The 18,123-nt window shown below is 35.3% G+C and overlaps 2 protein-coding genes across 3 annotated transcripts; one reads left to right on the forward strand and one right to left on the reverse strand.

Annotated features, from left to right (window-relative positions):
• Nucleotides 1–4,473: 4,473 nt before the first annotated feature.
• On the forward strand, nucleotides 4,474–14,907 carry LOC106405630 (UDP-glucose:glycoprotein glucosyltransferase). 2 transcript variants are annotated; one of them, XM_048761345.1, is made up of 37 exons: nucleotides 4,474–4,706; nucleotides 4,791–5,138; nucleotides 5,205–5,382; nucleotides 5,508–5,679; nucleotides 5,824–5,897; nucleotides 6,072–6,168; nucleotides 6,252–6,364; nucleotides 6,463–6,578; nucleotides 6,890–6,947; nucleotides 7,249–7,401; nucleotides 7,514–7,612; nucleotides 7,711–7,875; nucleotides 8,007–8,075; nucleotides 8,164–8,252; nucleotides 8,376–8,538; nucleotides 8,751–8,888; nucleotides 8,993–9,098; nucleotides 9,194–9,288; nucleotides 9,386–9,498; nucleotides 9,603–9,813; nucleotides 9,934–10,002; nucleotides 10,125–10,270; nucleotides 10,698–10,799; nucleotides 10,892–11,039; nucleotides 11,326–11,382; nucleotides 11,474–11,604; nucleotides 11,748–11,836; nucleotides 11,912–12,264; nucleotides 12,350–12,436; nucleotides 12,573–12,637; nucleotides 12,943–13,045; nucleotides 13,186–13,344; nucleotides 13,436–13,576; nucleotides 13,651–13,694; nucleotides 13,773–13,887; nucleotides 14,204–14,356; nucleotides 14,445–14,907. In XM_048761345.1, the coding sequence occupies exons 1-37, from the start codon at nucleotides 4,558–4,560 to the stop codon at nucleotides 14,637–14,639; spliced, it is 4,863 nt and encodes a 1,620-aa protein (XP_048617302.1). In that variant the 5' UTR covers nucleotides 4,474–4,557; the 3' UTR covers nucleotides 14,640–14,907. The 2 variants fall into 2 exon arrangements, with proteins under 2 accessions (XP_048617302.1, XP_048617303.1); XM_048761346.1 differs by having other exon boundaries at nucleotides 5,226–5,382.
• LOC106405631 (tRNA-dihydrouridine(20/20a) synthase-like) lies at nucleotides 14,836–17,342 on the reverse strand. Its single transcript, XM_013846150.3, has 12 exons — nucleotides 17,084–17,342; nucleotides 16,869–16,995; nucleotides 16,661–16,788; nucleotides 16,512–16,581; nucleotides 16,295–16,397; nucleotides 16,085–16,202; nucleotides 15,915–15,996; nucleotides 15,763–15,824; nucleotides 15,606–15,678; nucleotides 15,426–15,509; nucleotides 15,270–15,350; nucleotides 14,836–15,179 (listed from the first exon to the last, which is right to left on the reverse strand). The coding sequence occupies exons 1-12, from the start codon at nucleotides 17,230–17,232 to the stop codon at nucleotides 14,994–14,996; spliced, it is 1,263 nt and encodes a 420-aa protein (XP_013701604.1). The 5' UTR covers nucleotides 17,233–17,342; the 3' UTR covers nucleotides 14,836–14,993.
• Nucleotides 17,343–18,123: the final 781 nt, after the last annotated feature.

Raw genomic sequence — 18,123 nt, forward strand, 5'->3', positions numbered from 1 at the left:
GGGGGAACATGCTGCTTCATCGTGTTAGCTCATTGGGAGTGATTCATCATTTATTTTATGTTATCAGAATTAGTTATCATTGTTGTCCCTTTGTATTATTATACTAGGATAAAACCTGTGCAAGAATTTATATGAAAATTATTTAAGAAATATTGAATGGAAAAATAAAATTTATATTCTTGATCGAATTAATATTTTTGGCTCTTAAACAATTTTTAAAAAACTTTATTCTTAATTACATAATTTCTAACTGATGAGATGATCTTATTCTTAAAAATATTATAGGTCAAAAAACACTTATCGCATACGAACCTAACGTTTAGGCCAAAGAATCTCAGACCTACTATTTGGTTACAATGAAACCATGTCAGTTCGGTTTTATATCATGATTTAGCAATTTAAAAGTAAATTATGGTTATGAGAAGTTTACGTTCATGTGACAATCCTATATATCTTCAATATTTTTGTCATTTTTGTGTCGCTTTTTTTTCATTTTGGTTATTGCTCGATATAAATATTAATTTTTGAGTTTATTCTCATTTCGTTATTTTGTTTTGGCATGAGATTTAGAAAATGTTTAAGATTTAAAATTATAAAAGAGATATATACTTAGGTTAAGATCCGCGCTTTGTGCAAAATAAATATTTTATATTTATTACTCATTTTATGTTTTTTTGTATAATATGAAATAATAAAATAATAATTATATATTAAATAACTAAGAAATTATTTACTATTATGTAATAAATTGGCGTGTGCTTATAAAATCAAACGACTACTCTTGTTTATTCGCAATCATTTTAGGGTAAATAAATCAAAACAATCAATTTTATATATAGTATATGATATATAATTAAATTTAAAGGATATTAACATAGAAATATAGTATTTTTTAATATGTATATTTATTAAATGAGGTTTCTACTTATATGATTTTATGATTATTTTCATATTTGTGTAACAAAAGTTTACACCAACGATTTTTTTTAGTGTGAAACGTTTAGTGGTTTCAATAATATATAATCATTTAAAAAAAAACAATGAAGATTTAAAAAGTAATATTAACTTTTCAATATATGTTCAACGCAAATATCAAATATAAGTATGTATTTTCATATGATGTATAGTTTAATTTAAACGATATGTATATATGTATTTTTATATGATGTATAGTTTAATTTAAACGATATGAAATATATATATATTAACATAAACATCTATTAAAATAAAATTATTTATTCATATGATTTTATAATCATTGTATCTTATTATAAAAAACAATTTAAACGTTGATCACAAAAGTTTATGTGAGATTTTCAACAGTTTTAGTAATTTATACCCGTTTTGAAAAATTAAAAATACATCATATACAAAAAAAAATCTAAATTTTTATTATATGATTAATGTAATTGTGTAATTTATTTTAATAGTAAATAATTAAACAAAAATGATAGAAAGTATACAGATTGTTAGCAATTCTTTATTATTTTAAATCATTAATTGTCATATACATCTTAATCATATTAGGTAATTCCGTAGGTTTTATTTAAGGAAAGAATATATAATAATTTCAATTTGATAAATAAATGGTCCATAATGGACATACTATATAATATAACACTAGGATAAGACCTGCACCTTGCGCAGAGTAAATTTATATGAAAATTATTTAAGAAATATCGTATGGAAAAAAAATAATATTATTGATCGAATTAATATATTTGGTCCTTAAACAATTTTTTAAATATTTTTTTGTTAATTACATAATTTGTTTATTAATGAACTGATCCCATTTTTAAAAATATTTTAGGTCAAAAAATAATTTATCGCATAAAAATCTAACGTTTAGGCCGAAAAATCTTATGCCTACTATTTGGTTACAATGGAACTATGTCAGCTCGGTTTTATATCATGATTTAGCAATTTAAAAGTTAATTATGGTTATGAGAAATTTACATTCACTTGTCAATCCTATCTATCTTCGATATTTTTCTTTTTTTTGTGTCATTTTTGTTATTGCTCGATATAAATATTGATTTTTGAGTTTTATTCTCATTCTTTTTTTTATTTTGGCCTGAGATTTAGAAAATGTTTAAGATTCAAAATTATTAAAGAGATACATACTTAGGTTAAAATCTGCGTCTTGTGCAGAATAAATATTTATTTTATATTTTTCTGCATACTATAAAATAATAATTGTATATTAAATAACTAAGAAATCAGTTATTATCTTTTATATTATAAAACAGAAGTTAATTGACATTTCCATGAGTGACACGTCTCATTCACTTATTTTTATGTAATTTTTTAAAGAGTTAGTTTTTAAAAGAAATTCACAGGCTACGTAACCGAAAATGGTTCTTGCGATCCTAATTTTATGAAAATGCAAATTATTAAATCCCAGATTTTCTGAGATAATTACCAACACGTTCAATACTGAATTATCATCTGTAATTTTATAAACTAATTTTTAGCTTCGTTTTCTTCTTCTTCAGTTTGCTTTCCGGGGGTTGGAGTATAGCAAACAAAAATTGGATGCAGGTTTATAACTACCTTTTAATCCTGATTGAATAGTTTATTCTTCTCAAGTACATAATCTTTCTCATGATTCATCGTGAAGAGATGTCAGTTGAGTTCCTTCTATAGTTCTATTTCAGAGTTTAGTTCTTCAGAGGTGAAAGGAAAATCAAAGCATTGTCAACAAGGTAATTATAAATATAAGTAATTATACTATATAAAGTATTTTTGAGGTATATAGTTCAGTGTTTTAAAGCTTTTTCAGCAATAAATTTTGTTTTATTATAGTTATAGAGAACACGAAAGGCTAGGTCATCTAACCATTGACAACGTGAAAATGATGTATAGGTGCTGCTGAAAAAACTGAAAGCGAGGATGATATTATGGCTTTAGTAGAAGAAAGAAGTTTTTTTTTTTTTTTTTTTTTTTTTGTTAACCGAGGGTCCCCGGCCGGGGCCCAGACATCCCTCGATGTCCGCAGCAGCCACTTCATTTCCACCCCAGAAGTAGCAGGGTGGGCCCGGGTGGGCCCGGGTGGCCCGGCGTAGGGGTATATCTGAGGGCGAGGTTCGAACTCGCGGTCCTTAGGGCCATTGCGAGCCGCCTCACACCACTCGACCACCAACGTCGGGTTAGAAGAAAGAAGTTTATCAAAGTGTATGAGCCTAATTAGTTTAACATGTACATGGTAAAGGTAATAAAAATCAATTAAAGCTATTCTTTCATTAAAAAAAATCAATTAAGGCTATTTGATTCTGTTTCATTCCAAACTAAATGAATAATAAAATAAATATTATGTAATTGAAAATGGATCGATCGCAAAGCTATGAAATTAATCACTTTCTGAAAAAAAAGGCTATCAATTTAATAACTTTGTTTTGTTTCTTGCAAACAAGTTGATCATAAGTTTTTTTTTGAAAAAAAAACAAATTGATCATATATATAGAAATATAAAAATAAAATTTAGAAAGTGCATATTTTATGATTTTTTGTGCAAGATCGTTTGTTTTTCATTATCTAAATAAACAGTTCACATTATTTTTATGGATATGTTCTATCTTAATATGAAGTTTTTTTTTGGGGTCAAATCTTAATATGAAGTTTAACTTTTTTTTAATGGCCTATGGAAGCTAAAACATAAATATATCCAACTTCACTTTTTATTTGTATTCCTTAATGTTTATATTTACTTTTCAGAGTTGATATTATTGAATTCAAAATTTGAAGCACAAATATTTTCAAATTTAGAATAAAATGTATTTAAGCATAGTAATGCCCATGCATAGCATGAGACATAATCCTAGTTATGTAATAAATTGGCTTGCACATATAAATCAAATGACCGCTATTGTTTATTCGCAATCATTTTATAATACATAAATCAAAACAATCAATCTTATCTATCGTATATGATATATAATTAAATTTAAACGATATGAAGTATATTTATATATATTAACATAAACACCTATTAAAATAAAATTATTTATTTAGATGATTTTATTATCATTGTATTGTATCTTATTATATAAATAATATCATATTTTAAAAAATAATATATAATAAATAGTCAATTTGCTTTAGTTAATATCATATGGTATCATATATTTGGTATTAAATGTTTATAGTGAGATATAAAAATCGAATTGGACCACATGTTTTTCAATTTCAATGTGAGGCTGACACGTAGGATTAAAAATTGATTTACACATAAACAAGAAGTATTTTTTAATTATTACAAAATTAACGTTACATCTTTTCGAATGTTTCTCGATTAACATATAGGGATTTGATATTCAATTTTGGTTCGGTTAGGTTTTATTTTAATTTACTCGGTTTGGCCGGGTTTGAGTTTTTTTTTTTGCACATTCGTATCTTTTCTGTCGCGGAAGAGATGGGCGACTAATCAGATACATCCACGTCATACTTAATGTCGTGGCTTTTGACCGTTTTCACGAAAATACCCCTTTGAGTTAACTAATGAATACTTAACTTCTTCCCGGTAGGCTTGTTTTGGGTTTCTCTTCTCCGTCGTAAGAAATGGGGACCAATCTGAGATCCGTGATCTATGTATTTCTTCTCCTCTTCGTCGTCGTCTTCACCGTCAACGCTCAAAATCGGAGACCCAAGAATGTTCAGGTGGCTGTTAAAGCTAAGTGGCAGGGTACTCCTCTTCTCCTCGAGGCTGGGTAAATGCATCTCTTCCCTTCGTTCGATCTCCATTTTTAGTAAGTGAGATTCTCACTCGAGTGTTTCCGTTTTCTTGTGAACAGAGAGTTGATTTCGAAAGAATCGAAGCAGCTTTTCTGGGAGTTCAACGAAGCTTGGCTTGGTTCCGATGGAGATTCCGATTGTAAATCGGCTAGAGATTGTCTCCTCAAGATATCTACACAGGCCTCTGCGTTATTGGCTAAGCCCGTGGCTTCTCTTTTTCAATTCTCGCTTACTCTGAGATCCGCGTCGCCCCGGGTTGTGCTTTACCGTCAATTGGCTGATGAGTCTCTCTCTTCCTTCCCTCACGGAGATGATCCGTCAGCGAGTCACTGCTGTTGGGTCGATACTGGCTCTTCGCTCTTTTACGATGTTGCGGATCTCCTCCCCTGGCTCGCTTCTCCTCCTACGTATGCTCTGATGTTCTCTCTTCCTTTGGGTTAAAGATCACAATTTGATTTTTTTCTTTCTCTAAGCTGCATTTCGTTGGATGCCAGTGCTGGAGGAGACGCTGCTCAGGGGCCTGAGCTCTTTGACTTTGATCACGTTCATTTTGATTCGAAAGCTGGAACTCCAGTTGCTGTTCTATACGGGGCTGTTGGGACTGGTTGCTTTAGGGAATTTCACCTCTCGCTTGCTCAAGCCGCTAAGGAGGTCTTTCTATTATTACTGTCTTGATAAGTTGATACAACTTCAGGCTCATTTTCCAGGGATTCCATTTCTTAGCGTGTTTCTGCTTTTATTGTGTGCATTCTAACGAAGCCTTAGTTTTTTTACAGGGGAAAGTTACGTATGTTGTTAGACCAGTATTACCTTCGGGTTGTGAAAGCAAAACGAGGTCCTGTGGTGCTATTGGGGCAAGGGATAATGTTAGCTTAGCTGGTTATGGTGTGGAGCTTGCTTTGAAGAACATGGAGTACAAGGCAATGGATGATAGTGCTATAAAGAAAGGTTAGCGTTAGCTCAATTTTTTGTGTCATTTCGCCACCGGAACTTTGAAAGGAAAAGCTTATTTTTATCAGTTACTTGTTCAGTATGTTCTTTATGTTACTTGTGAATTTGCCACCCTTTAAGTGTTATGGCTATGAGTTTCAGGTATCACTCTTGAAGATCCAAGGACTGAAGATCTTAGTCAAGATGTTAGGGGTTTTATATTCTCTAAAATCCTGGTATGTTTAATTTGCAACATTAGTAGAATAATACATCCAAACATTTTTTAAAATTTAGTCCGTTTGATTTTTTTGTTTGTTAATGGATAAGAGAGGAATGGAGGAAAAATAGTTCGTAGCAGTATATCATTTTCTGCTGGGTAATCATTTGGGTCAGCGATTCTTGTTTTGCAGGACAGGAAACCCGAGCTAAGATCAGAAGTCATGGCTTTTAGGGATTATCTCCTATCATCAACTGTATCAGATACGCTTGATGTTTGGGAGCTCAAAGGTAGTTATCCATCCTGCATGTTTTGGCTTTGGTGGTGATAGTAGAAGTTAATAAGTGTTTCATAATTTTCCTTCGTTCTACAGATTTAGGACACCAAACAGCCCAGCGAATAGTCCATGCCTCTGATCCTTTGCAATCTATGCAAGAAATCAATCAAAACTTTCCAAGCGTTGTTTCTTCATTATCTCGCATGAAGGTATGTCATTGTTTATTGATGCTGTGATAACCTTAATCTGTTGGTTGAATTGTTTCTTTTGGTTCTTCTGATTCTAACGATCTGGTTCATTTGTGCAGCTCAATGAATCAATCAAAGAAGAAATACTTTCAAACCAGAGAATGGTTCCCCCTGGCAAGGCTTTGTTGGCTCTGAATGGTGCCCTGTTAAACATTGAAGATATGGACCTATACATGTAATACCTTTTTGCACATGGTGATTTTTGTCTTGATCAAGGCATATATAGTGTAAATTAGTGGTCCTTTTCTTGAAGTGAGAATGTTTTTATGGTTTGTAGAGCGGAAATTCTGTTATTTTTTCCCTCGCCTGCCTAAGTCCACTTTAGTATGGAGCTAGTTTCCCGTCTTTCAGTTTACTTACATATCGATATCTGTTTTGCTGTATTGGTTTTCGTTTGCCTTTCCGTTTACTCTTTTTAAAAGCTAATATGTCTACGTCGTTGGTTATAGTTCCTCTCCAATGATTGTCTGATCCTCTTGTCTGTAGGTTGATGGATTTGGCTCATCAGGAGTTGTCCCTGGCCAACCAGTTTTCAAAGCTTAAGGTATTCTTTACCGACTGTGGGCGCTTAAACATTTAGGCTAGTGCTGTATGAAACATATTGTAAGAATGGTCTTAAATTTTTAGTCTTTGGCCTTTTTTGCCTGTTTTGCTAGAGATCTCAGACATACACCCCACTTGTTGTTTGATGCGTGAACAATGAAAGAAAAATTAAAGTTTGGGTTTATATAACATGGAGGAAATATTGAAATGATACAATTATGATGAAGATTTTCGTCTATTTAGGACACTGAGCTCTGATTACTCTTGTTGTGGATGTGCTAACATATATATGCAACTGTCAGATACCTGATGGAGCCATACGGAAACTTTTACTAACTACCCCTCTCCCGGAGCCGGATTCATATCGGGTTGATTTCCGTTCTGAGCATGTTAATTATCTCAACAATCTGGAGGAGGATGATATGTACAAGCGCTGGCGGAGTAATCTTAACGAGGTAATTAGTACAGCTGGCATAATTGAGGATACTTATGATATTCTTTTGTGAGCAGTATGCAATTTAAAAATGATATCTCTAATTGTCTGTATTTCTCTCACGTTGTATTAAGATTTTGATGCCTGCCTTCCCTGGGCAACTACGTTACATCCGAAAGAACCTATTCCATGCAGTTTACGTCATTGATCCAGCCACTGTCTGCGGTCTTGAGGCAAGTCTCACATATGCCCTTTTATGGCACTGCCGGCCCTTCTTCTATTCATAAGTACAGAGCGTTTGAACTGACTAACTAATGTTGGAATGTTACAGTCCATTGACACACTAAGATCTTTATACGAAAATCAAGTCCCTGTGAGATTTGGGGTGATATTATATTCCACTCAACTAATCAAGAATATCGAGGATAATGGTGGTCAAATCCAGTCTTATGATGCAGAGACAAATGCCCAAGTTAAAGAGGACATATCCACTATGGTATTCACCTCTCTTTGGAATAAGTTTACTGCTTTCAAATTCCCAACGTTGAATTTTTGTTTTCCGCATTAAGATGCTTGTTTGTATTATGTTATTTTTTATTGTTTTCTGATGATAAATACTATTTGCAGATCATACGTCTTTTTCTGTACATCAAGGAGCACCATGGGATTCAAACAGCTTTTCAGTTTTTGGGAAATGTAATATACACTAACATTTACTCATAGCTAGAAGCGTCTTGAAGTATCCCAAACGTTAGTTGCTGAACATCTTCATGTTGGCACACAGGTAAACAGATTAAGGACTGAATCTGCTGATTCTTCCGAAGAGGACATTGAGCAGCAGCATGTCGATGGAGCATTTGTGGAGACAATTTTGTAAGTACCCTGGATATTTAGAATCACTATTATACCATCGCATATCTATGTTAATATCTATTTTCAAGGGAAATTTAGATTGTACTCCATAGCTTTCCTAACGTTGGATCTTTTCTATTTCAGACCAAAAGTTAAATCACCACCTCAAGAGATATTGCTGAAACTACAGCAAGAGCACACTTTGAAGGAGGCATCTGAAGCAAGCTCCATGTTTGTTTTTAAGCTGGGTCTGGCGAAACTGAAGTGTTCATTTTTGATGAATGGCCTTGTCTTCGATTCTGTTGAGGTACTTTTGTGCATCTTTGTTAATATATAAGGTTATAATATCTTGACAGGGCTTATTACAAATCTTCATAACGATTGTACATACAAACCATTTGCTACTTTGATTTGCATAAAATTTGACGTCTGCATACCAAAAGCTTTTGATTTTTTAACGCTATGATTTTTTTTAGACTACTGGAAATTGGTTCATGATGTTAGCTCTTGTTTCTCCAGGAAGAAACTCTTTTAAATGCAATGAATGATGAGCTTCCCAAGATACAAGAACAAGTTTATTACGGCCAGATAGAATCCCGTACTAATGTTTTGGACAAACTGCTTTCGGAAAGTGGTCTTAGCCGGTATAATCCACAGGTAGGGGGTTTTACTGGCAGCATTTTTTGTTGTAGTTTGTTTATGTGCTTGTTCATTACTGATTCCAAGAAGAGTCTGCCTTCTCATTATTGCATTGTTTGTAGATTATTGGCGGAGGAAAAAACAAACCCAGATATGTGTCACTGGCTTCATCTACCAAGAGTGGGGAATCTATGCTGGATGATGTTAACTACTTGCATTCTTCTGAATGTAAGTAACCGTACATTTACATAGTCAACAGCTTCTTGTCCATATCTTCTCAGGCAACTAATTGGTATATATATCTTCTTATCTGACAATTCCAGCTTCCGACGATGTGAAGTGTGTGACGCATCTCCTTGCTGTTGATGTCACCACGAAGAAAGGAATGAAATTGTTACATGAGGGAGTCCGTTACCTGGTTAGTTGATATACCAATAGCTTCTTGTGACGTTCTTTACATCTCGACCCTCGGTTGGATCCACCCATGTTATTGATGTTCTTGCATTTTCATTCAGATTGGAGGTTCCAAAAGTGCTCGACTTGGAGTCTTATTTAGTAGCAGCCCGAATGTTGACCCATATAGCCTTCTCTTTATAAAGTTCTTTGAAATAACTGCATCATCATTTAGGTACGTCAGTTTTTGTTTTCATGTGATTGGTGATGTGTGTTTGCAGATTGTCATTTCCTACCCTTAATCTCTGTTTGTTACGTTTGCTTTCTAATTGTTTGCAGTCATAAGGAAAAGGCCCTGCATTTCTTGGATAAACTATGCTCGTTTTATGAGCGTGAATATCTGTTTAAAACATCAGTGGAGTCAGGTAGCTCTCAGATGCCAATTGATGAAGTCCTTGAGCTTGCTGAGGAGTATGGGTTATCTTCTAAGGCGTACCAATCTCGTCTCGTAGAATCTTTGGATGAGGAATTACGTAAGCGTATGATAAAGGTATGCTGCTTTAGAAGATTTCCTATCATGCCTGAAAAAACATGGATCCAAGAATCTTCAATTTTCCTCTGAAACAGCAATGATGTTAGCGATGGTTTTTTGCTCACTATTGTCATGTAGGTCGCCCAATTTTTGTCTTGGGAACTTGGGCTTGAATCTGATGCAAATACAATCATTTCAAATGGAAGGGTAAGTAAACCAATTTTTATCTTTCTCTGTTCAATATATATTTTACTATATACCTACTCTGAGTTATAGTTTCAATTGTATAATTACGAACCTTCAGCATACTCAATTATATATTTCGGTAGGTGATTTTTCCTGTGGATGAGAGGACATTTATGGGTCATGATTTGCACCTTCTCGAGTCGATGGAGTTCAATCAGAGAGTAAAGCCTGTTCAAGAAATTATTGAAGGCATTGAATGGCAGGGTGTGGATCCTGATTTACTGACTAGGTATCGCAATTCATGCTTGAGCTGTTTCTCCTTCCCTTGCGCGCATAGTCTTTTCTACCAAACTAAAGCTTCAAAAAGTGTTTTTCTCCATCTTGTTCTTGGCGAGCAAAGCTTCTTTAGCTACACATTTCATGGGATATTGAAATTTTACTTGATAATAGGCTCGCCCTGTGCCTTTGAATTACATATAGATCATATCCTTTTTCTTCTCCATTTAGATGTGTGCTCTTGCTGCTTGTATTTTGATATTGGCTTTATCTCTCTCTAGGCTTATAATTATTCTCGTATCTTCTTCCTCAAGAACGGATGATATCATGTGTGTTTTGAAAATAGCTGATAGGATACAGCTCATCTAGGAATTGTCCCTTGTATGATTTTAAAAATGGCTGATAGAAGATTTTTTTCTTCTCTTTTTTCACACTTGCAGTAAATATTTTAGCGATGTTTTCATGCTTGTGTCATCTGCAATGGCAACACGGGACCGTAGTTCTGAAAGTGCACGATTTGAGGTTTTGAGTTCGGAATACAGGTATGTATATTGGGTCAGTTGGCAGATGCTTTTCTTTTTTATTGTGTTGGGAATCGAAGACTGTACAACTAAGATGTCCATACGTTTTGTAGTGCGGTTCTGCTGGGCGATGAAAATGCAACTATACACATTGATGCTGTTATCGACCCTTTAAGCCCCACTGGTCAAAAATTAGCATCACTTCTTCAAGTTTTACAGAAACATGTTCAGACAAGCATGAGGATTGTTCTGAATCCCATGGTGAGTAAAATATATACTGTTATTTAGAAATCTTTGCAAATGTCAAGCTTCTTGTTTTGAGCCATGTATATGTTCAAAGGGCTTATTTTTATGGTTTTATGTGGTTAGTATTGTTGCTCTTGTTTAGATCAATATTTATATGATTTACAGCTGCCTTACTGATGTGGTTAGTTATGAAGATATTTTATGTATAATATTCTGTTTCAAGGGTCACTATTTCTTATTGGCCAAAAAACATACATATTGTTCATGTTTCTGACCTAGAGTTCTTATTTCTTCTTGGCAGAGTTCCCTTGTGGACATTCCTCTGAAGAATTACTACAGATATGTGTTACCCAATACGGTATATCAAGTGAAAAGACCTTTAAATTACATGGCAATCCTGTTTTGTCCACATTCTCTGGCCAAATACTGATTCTGCTTATTTCTTTCAGGACGATTACAGCAGTACAAACTTTGATGTGGATGGGCCTAAGGCATTTTTCGCAAATATGCCATTGTCCAAGACACTTACCATGAATCTTGACGTTCCAGAGCCATGGCTTGTTGAACCAGTAATTGCCATGTATGGTATTTTCCCCTTAAAAATATGATGTTCTTCTTGGCTCGAAATGTTTCACTGCGTTAAGGCATTTTTGCTTGTTTTGGTCTCTTATATTTTGCTGATGCTAACTTTCTTTTCTCTCTTCCGGATTTTTCCATGTCCAGTCACGATCTCGACAATATTTTGCTTGAGAACCTGGGAGATACCACTACGCTGCAGGCGGTTTTTGAGGTTGAATCTCTTGTTCTCACAGGTTAGCTTTTCTAAACTTTTTCTTCTACGCTGGCAGGATATTGTTCATGTTTTTATTGACAAAATCCTTGCACAGGTCATTGCTCGGAAAAGGATCATGAAGCTCCTCGTGGCCTTCAGCTCATTTTGGGAACCAAAAATAGACCGCATTTGGTTGATACTCTTGTAATGGCTAATTTAGGTTACTGGCAGATGAAAGTATCCCCGGGGGTTTGGTATTTGCAACTTGCTCCTGGTAGAAGCTCTGAGTTATACGTTTTGAAAGGAGGTAATGATGGGAGTCAAGACCAATCCTCGTTGAAACGTATTACCATCGATGATCTGCGTGGAAAAGTTGTTCATTTAGAAGTAGTTAAGAAAAGGGGTAAGGAGCATGAAAAGCTGCTAGTTCCTACAGACGGTGATGATGGTGTGCAGCAAAACAACGAAGTAAGTACTTACTCCTACAGAAGATTTAACTATTAAAAACTATTGGTCTTTGAAAATACTTCTCCGATGATGCCTCTTGTTATAGCGGGGAAGCTGGAACTCAAATTTCTTAAAATGGGCGTCTGGGTTTGTTGGTGGTCGTCAACAATCGGTGAAGGAAGTTGCCAAAAAAGTGAGTAGCTTCTGTTATATGACTAACTCTTTTACATGTTGTAAGCTTATTGCATCTCACTTATGCATGATTTTTAACACGTGGATTACCTTCGCAACAGTTTTAATCTTGTTATTTCTTTTTTTCGTCTTTTCAGGAGAATGAGAAGAGTGGGCGACATGGTAAAACGATAAATATATTCTCCATCGCTTCAGGACATTTGTAAGTTCAAATTTTTTTTTTCTTGACTGCCTGACCACATACATTGATATATAGTTAGTGTGTTGAGCCATTATGCTTGGAAATGAAAAATAATTCACCACATCTATATGTGCCGAGACATTTTAGATAATCTTAATTACTTAACTGCATCACGCATTTGAAAAAGAAAATCATCTATGGTATTTCTACGTCTAGATATATCGTGTGCACTAAGAGTTTTTAAGTATATCATGTGAAGAGAAAAGTTTGATATATAATATTTTGGAACCATTCCGTTTCTGATGCCTAGACACTGCATATGACAGATACGAGCGTTTCCTTAAGATCATGATTCTCAGTGTCCTGAAGAACACCAATCGTCCTGTAAAATTCTGGTTCATAAAGAATTATCTTTCTCCTCAATTTAAGGTTTGTTCATTTTCGTCTTGGCATACACGTAATTTTGTGTTTGTGTCTATTTTTGTTTTTTTTATATTATCTCTAGTGTGAATTTATCACTAGACTTTTAACCACGTCAATTTAATGATTATCGCATTCTACTCTTGCAGGATGTGATTCCACATATGGCACACGAATATAACTTTGAGTATGAGCTGATTACGTACAAGTGGCCTTCCTGGTTGCATAAACAGAAAGAAAAGCAACGAATTATTTGGGCTTACAAAATACTTTTCCTTGATGTTATATTTCCTCTCTCACTGGAGAAGGTACGGCTGATCCTATGCTGTTTTCATTTTTAACTTGCGATTTTTTATGCTTGGAATATGTCACTAAAGACATTCTACACGTATTCTGTAGGTTATATTTGTCGACGCAGATCAAATTATAAGGACAGACATGGGCGAACTGTACGATATGGATATAAAAGGAAGACCTCTAGCGTATACTCCTTTTTGTGACAACAACAAGGAAATGGATGGTTATCGGTTCTGGAGACAGGTAACCCATTAATCTATTTTTTCTTGTAGGGGGTAATTGGTTTCCTTGCTGACATTCTCATTTGCTTGGAACAGGGTTTCTGGAGAGAACATTTACGTGGTAGGCCATACCATATCAGGTAGACTAACTAACTTCACTTGAATCTTGATGAGTTGCTGCTTTTTCCTTTTCTTGATGTTCCTTGTTTTATTCGTAGTGCTCTTTACGTTGTTGACTTGGTTAAATTCCGAGAGACAGCAGCAGGAGACAATCTAAGAGTATTCTATGAGACGCTTAGCAAGGATCCAAACAGTTTGTCCAATCTAGATCAGGCAAGTTGTTAAATATGGTTATGTACATTTGGTCTAGTAAGCACTATAACCTCTCTGATTATCGCACCATCGTTTTCCTATTTGGAAGCCTTAGCATGTGGAACTTATCCGTACTCATTTTCTAATGGCCTCAGTCGTTATATTTGTGCCTTGGGTTGACTTTATTTGATCTTCTGAAGCTGGATCTACCGCTCACATTGACTTGACCATCAGACTATACTCTGAATCTCTATAACTTTCTACTGCTGTTTTAGGGGTTATCTTCTTGAGCTCTAGGTTCAAAACTGTTAATTGGCATCGCATTATCTTGTTTCAGGATCTTCCTAATTATGCTCAGCACACTGTTCCTATATTTTCACTTCCCCAAGAATGGTTGTGGTGTGAATCATGGTGTGGAAACGCCACCAAATCCAAGGCCAGAACAATCGATCTATGCAATAATCCCATGACAAAGGAACCAAAGCTTCAGGTAACGATGGCTTGTCTAATCACACTAATCTAGATGCTTCCGAATTTCCCTGTAAAAGCAGTTGTTAAATCTGGTGGTTCTTGTACAGGGTGCCAGAAGAATTGTAACTGAGTGGCCCGATCTTGATCTCGAGGCACGCAAATTCACAGCAAAAATATTGGGTGAAGACATGGAACTCAACGAGCCAGTAGCTGCTGCTGCCACAGACAAGCCTAATCCTCCTCCATCAAGCGACATCTCTGAAGATTCAGAACAAGACTTGGAATCTAAGGATGAACTTTAAATGCAGGTTCCTGTAGCTTTTAAAGAGGAGAAGATAGCAGCGTTGTTTATTTACAATTGCTAGATAAGGTTTCTAGTATTTTTGTACCATTTTCCAAGACAAATTTTCTGCAGAACTATAGTTTAGCTGGGAGAGTGAACAAACAAACATAGTTCGCAATGTTCTGTTCAACATTATCTGAGGTAGATAAACCATATGCAGGAAAATAATAGCACTATCATATGATTATGTTTCACAAACTGAATAATATCAAAAGTTGACACTGCTATGATTAACAAGTATTGTATAATATATTATGTTCTAAAACATACAGATAATGCTCAAGTTGAGAGAGACAATAGACTCAAAAATACGTTAGGCTCTTTGTTCCCAACTAAGCACATACATGACTCGTTCTACAGCTTTGTAAGGAGGCGGCAATACATTGTGCACATCAGCAAACACATCATCTTCTCCACTCTCTGGACTTTCGGAAATAGGGGAATCCAAGACAGAGTCCGGGATCGCCTTCAAGCTTTCCTCCAGCAACGATCCAACCGTCTGCAATATAGAGAATTCAACAATAATCACACGTTACAAACTTTCTAAGATGTTACCAACGAAAATATCATACTTGCATGCACTTCTTACCTTGCATTCTTTGAAAGCAGCGTCTGCTCTTCGCTTCCACAAGCTATTTCCATTCTCTGAGTGGAAGATGTTTAGCAGAGGCTGCAATGAATTGTAACATTTTTTCAGTTCACACACAAGGCTCGTATTAGTTTTCACACACAACCTACTGCTTACCTTCACCAAATCCCTCACATTAGGCCTCCCATTTCCTTGTGTTCCTAAGACAGAATCTGCGTATACTTGATATTGCTCAAGAACCTGCCCAACACTCAAGAGACATCAGAATGTTTTTTCATCAGCAAATTGACAGGTTTGGGAGACAAAGCAACTTAAAAGCTGAATATTCCTTGGAACCTGTCTGCGTGTAAGGCCACTACTTGGAACACCATAAACTGCAGTGTCAACAAGTCCTAGAGTCTGCCAGGGGCTGACAAGGATAGAAAGCGGATCAAAGAGGATAAAAGGGCTTTGATATAGAGCTCAGATGAACTGGGCTAAAATGTTCACATACTTGTTGTATGCAGCGCGGCCTACCATGACTCCATGAGCTCCTTCCTTCAGTGCAGCGTTTACCTTACAATCACAACATATTTCTCAGTCTTACTCGGCTAGAAACCATGAGGGCAGAACAGAAATCTAGTCTCTACTATACCAATTGGTCACCTTCGATACAGAAGTAATGCCTCCATTAATTGTGAATTTTAAGTCCGGGAAGTCACGCACAAGGGCATAGTAGTACTCGTACCTAAACTACGCCCAAAAACAGGTGATGTCAACGACTTGATTACTTTTCAGAAGACGGCAACCAAGATGCAAGTAATTGTAAAACATACTTTAGAGGAGGGATTCTCCGGTTATCAGCAGGGCTTATTCCACCAAGCAATGCCTTGCGTGAATGCACAATGAAATGTCTGGTTGGTGACAGAGTAGAAACCTTGTAAACAAAGTCACCTAACAGTAAAAGGAAATGGTGTATTAGTTCATCCAGACACAAGCCCATACGATACTCCAAAAAGCATTTGTAACAAACAAGAAAAACTCACAGAGCTCATCATAGGAATCATGATCGTCTACACCAATTCGACATTTCACAGTGACAGGGACGTTGGCATTATCAGCAATGGCAGACATTGCCTCTCCAACAAGCTTACAAACAAAAACTACAAAACGTGAGTAAGAAAGAGAGACCAACCTAAAGAAAGAAAGAACATATATATATATATATATATATCTTGAAAATCATGAGTACGAGTAAAATACCTTGGGGTTGAGCATGAGGCTAACACCAAAGCATCCATGTCCAGCTACCTTAGGACTAGGACACCCACAGCTATCTCAACAAAAAAGAAAACAAACACAGTTTAAGTTTCTTGACTCCATACGCAATACAGAGCGAAAAAGAAACTAACTTGAGATTGATTTCGTCGTATCCATAAGCATGAGAAAGCTTAGCAGCTTTTGCAAGGCTTTCCACATTGCTCCCACCGAGCTGAAGAACAATAGGATGTTGCTGCGGAGGAAACGCCAAGAACCTGTCCTGATGCACACAAGAAGGAGACATGTCTGACGAAGACAATGACATGCCAATTGTCATAGGATGAGTTAAGTAATAAATACCAAATTGGTTTGCTGGTGAACAAGAGTTTGAGCAGCAATCATCTCAGTGTAAAGCCAAGCGTGCTTTGTTATGATGCGAGCAAGCGTCCTGTAATGATTATCTGTCCACTCCATCATCGGTGCGACGCTGGAAGGAGGTAAAGAGAAGGCTTTTAGTGAGGACAAGAATCAAGAAGTTAGCTGGGGAAGCTGAGAACGAGAGAGAGAGAGCAGACCTGAATAAAGGAGGAAGATAAGGAGATGAGGAAGTGGTGGAGAATCTAGCGGCAGTGGGTTGCTTGAGTACCGGAGAATGAAAGCGGCGGAGAGAAGAGCACTTGAACATCTCCGAGACATTTGGTCGAACAGTTGGTAGGCACCACATTTAGGCTCGTCGGAGAGGATAACAAACGACTGTTGGAAACAGAAGAAATGCTCTCATCCCAGAGAAGTCGTAACAAACGGCGTCATTTCCAGAATTAAATTAAATTGATTTGATTTCACCCAATCTGAACCGATAGCGAACCAAAAACCGAGATATGTATCGAAAAATTGTCAAATAAACCCCTGAATTTTTAAAACAAAAGCATATTTAACTTTTTTCTTTTTCTTTTTTTTTTTACTGGAAAATTTAATTGTCTTTTTTTTAGCTAAAATAAGTTCTTAGAAAGATTATTATAGCAAAGGGGAATGATCTCAATACCACAACATTGTAAATAACAAATTTACGAACCGTTTTTAGTGGAGATTCTTGACATGTCTGTCTTTAATCCGATTCAAATTAAAATCTATATAATTGATCCATATTGATCCCAAAGCTATACAATTTTGATCGATAAAACTAACATTTGATGGATCAAAAGCTATAACAAGCGATAGTAAAAACCTAAATTTGACTAAACACATTTCTATTGATACACAATTAATGGTTTTTTTTTTTTTGTGTATCAAACGGTTTGATCAACAAAAATAGAATTAAAACAGCCGGTATTTGAAAATACAAACTTAAAATGCCTCAAGTGAAATTTCAGAGTTTTTTACTTCATTTTGAAAGTATAAGGTTTGTTTTACAAATTCCATTTGAATTGTTAAAACACACACAAATGGATTTTGTATATGGTATTTTGAGTATAACATTATATGAATCTGATCTGAATCTAAAGATGTATACAAAACCCAAAAAAATCTAAAATTGAATAAATATTTGAAATTTGAATAAGTATACAAAATAAGTTTTAGAATCTAAATAAGTAATTTAATTTCATATTTATTTTAC

The sequence above is a fragment of the Brassica napus genome, chromosome C6, assembly GCF_020379485.1.
Source record: "Brassica napus cultivar Da-Ae chromosome C6, Da-Ae, whole genome shotgun sequence".
Classification (NCBI taxonomy): Eukaryota; Viridiplantae; Streptophyta; class Magnoliopsida; order Brassicales; family Brassicaceae; genus Brassica; species Brassica napus.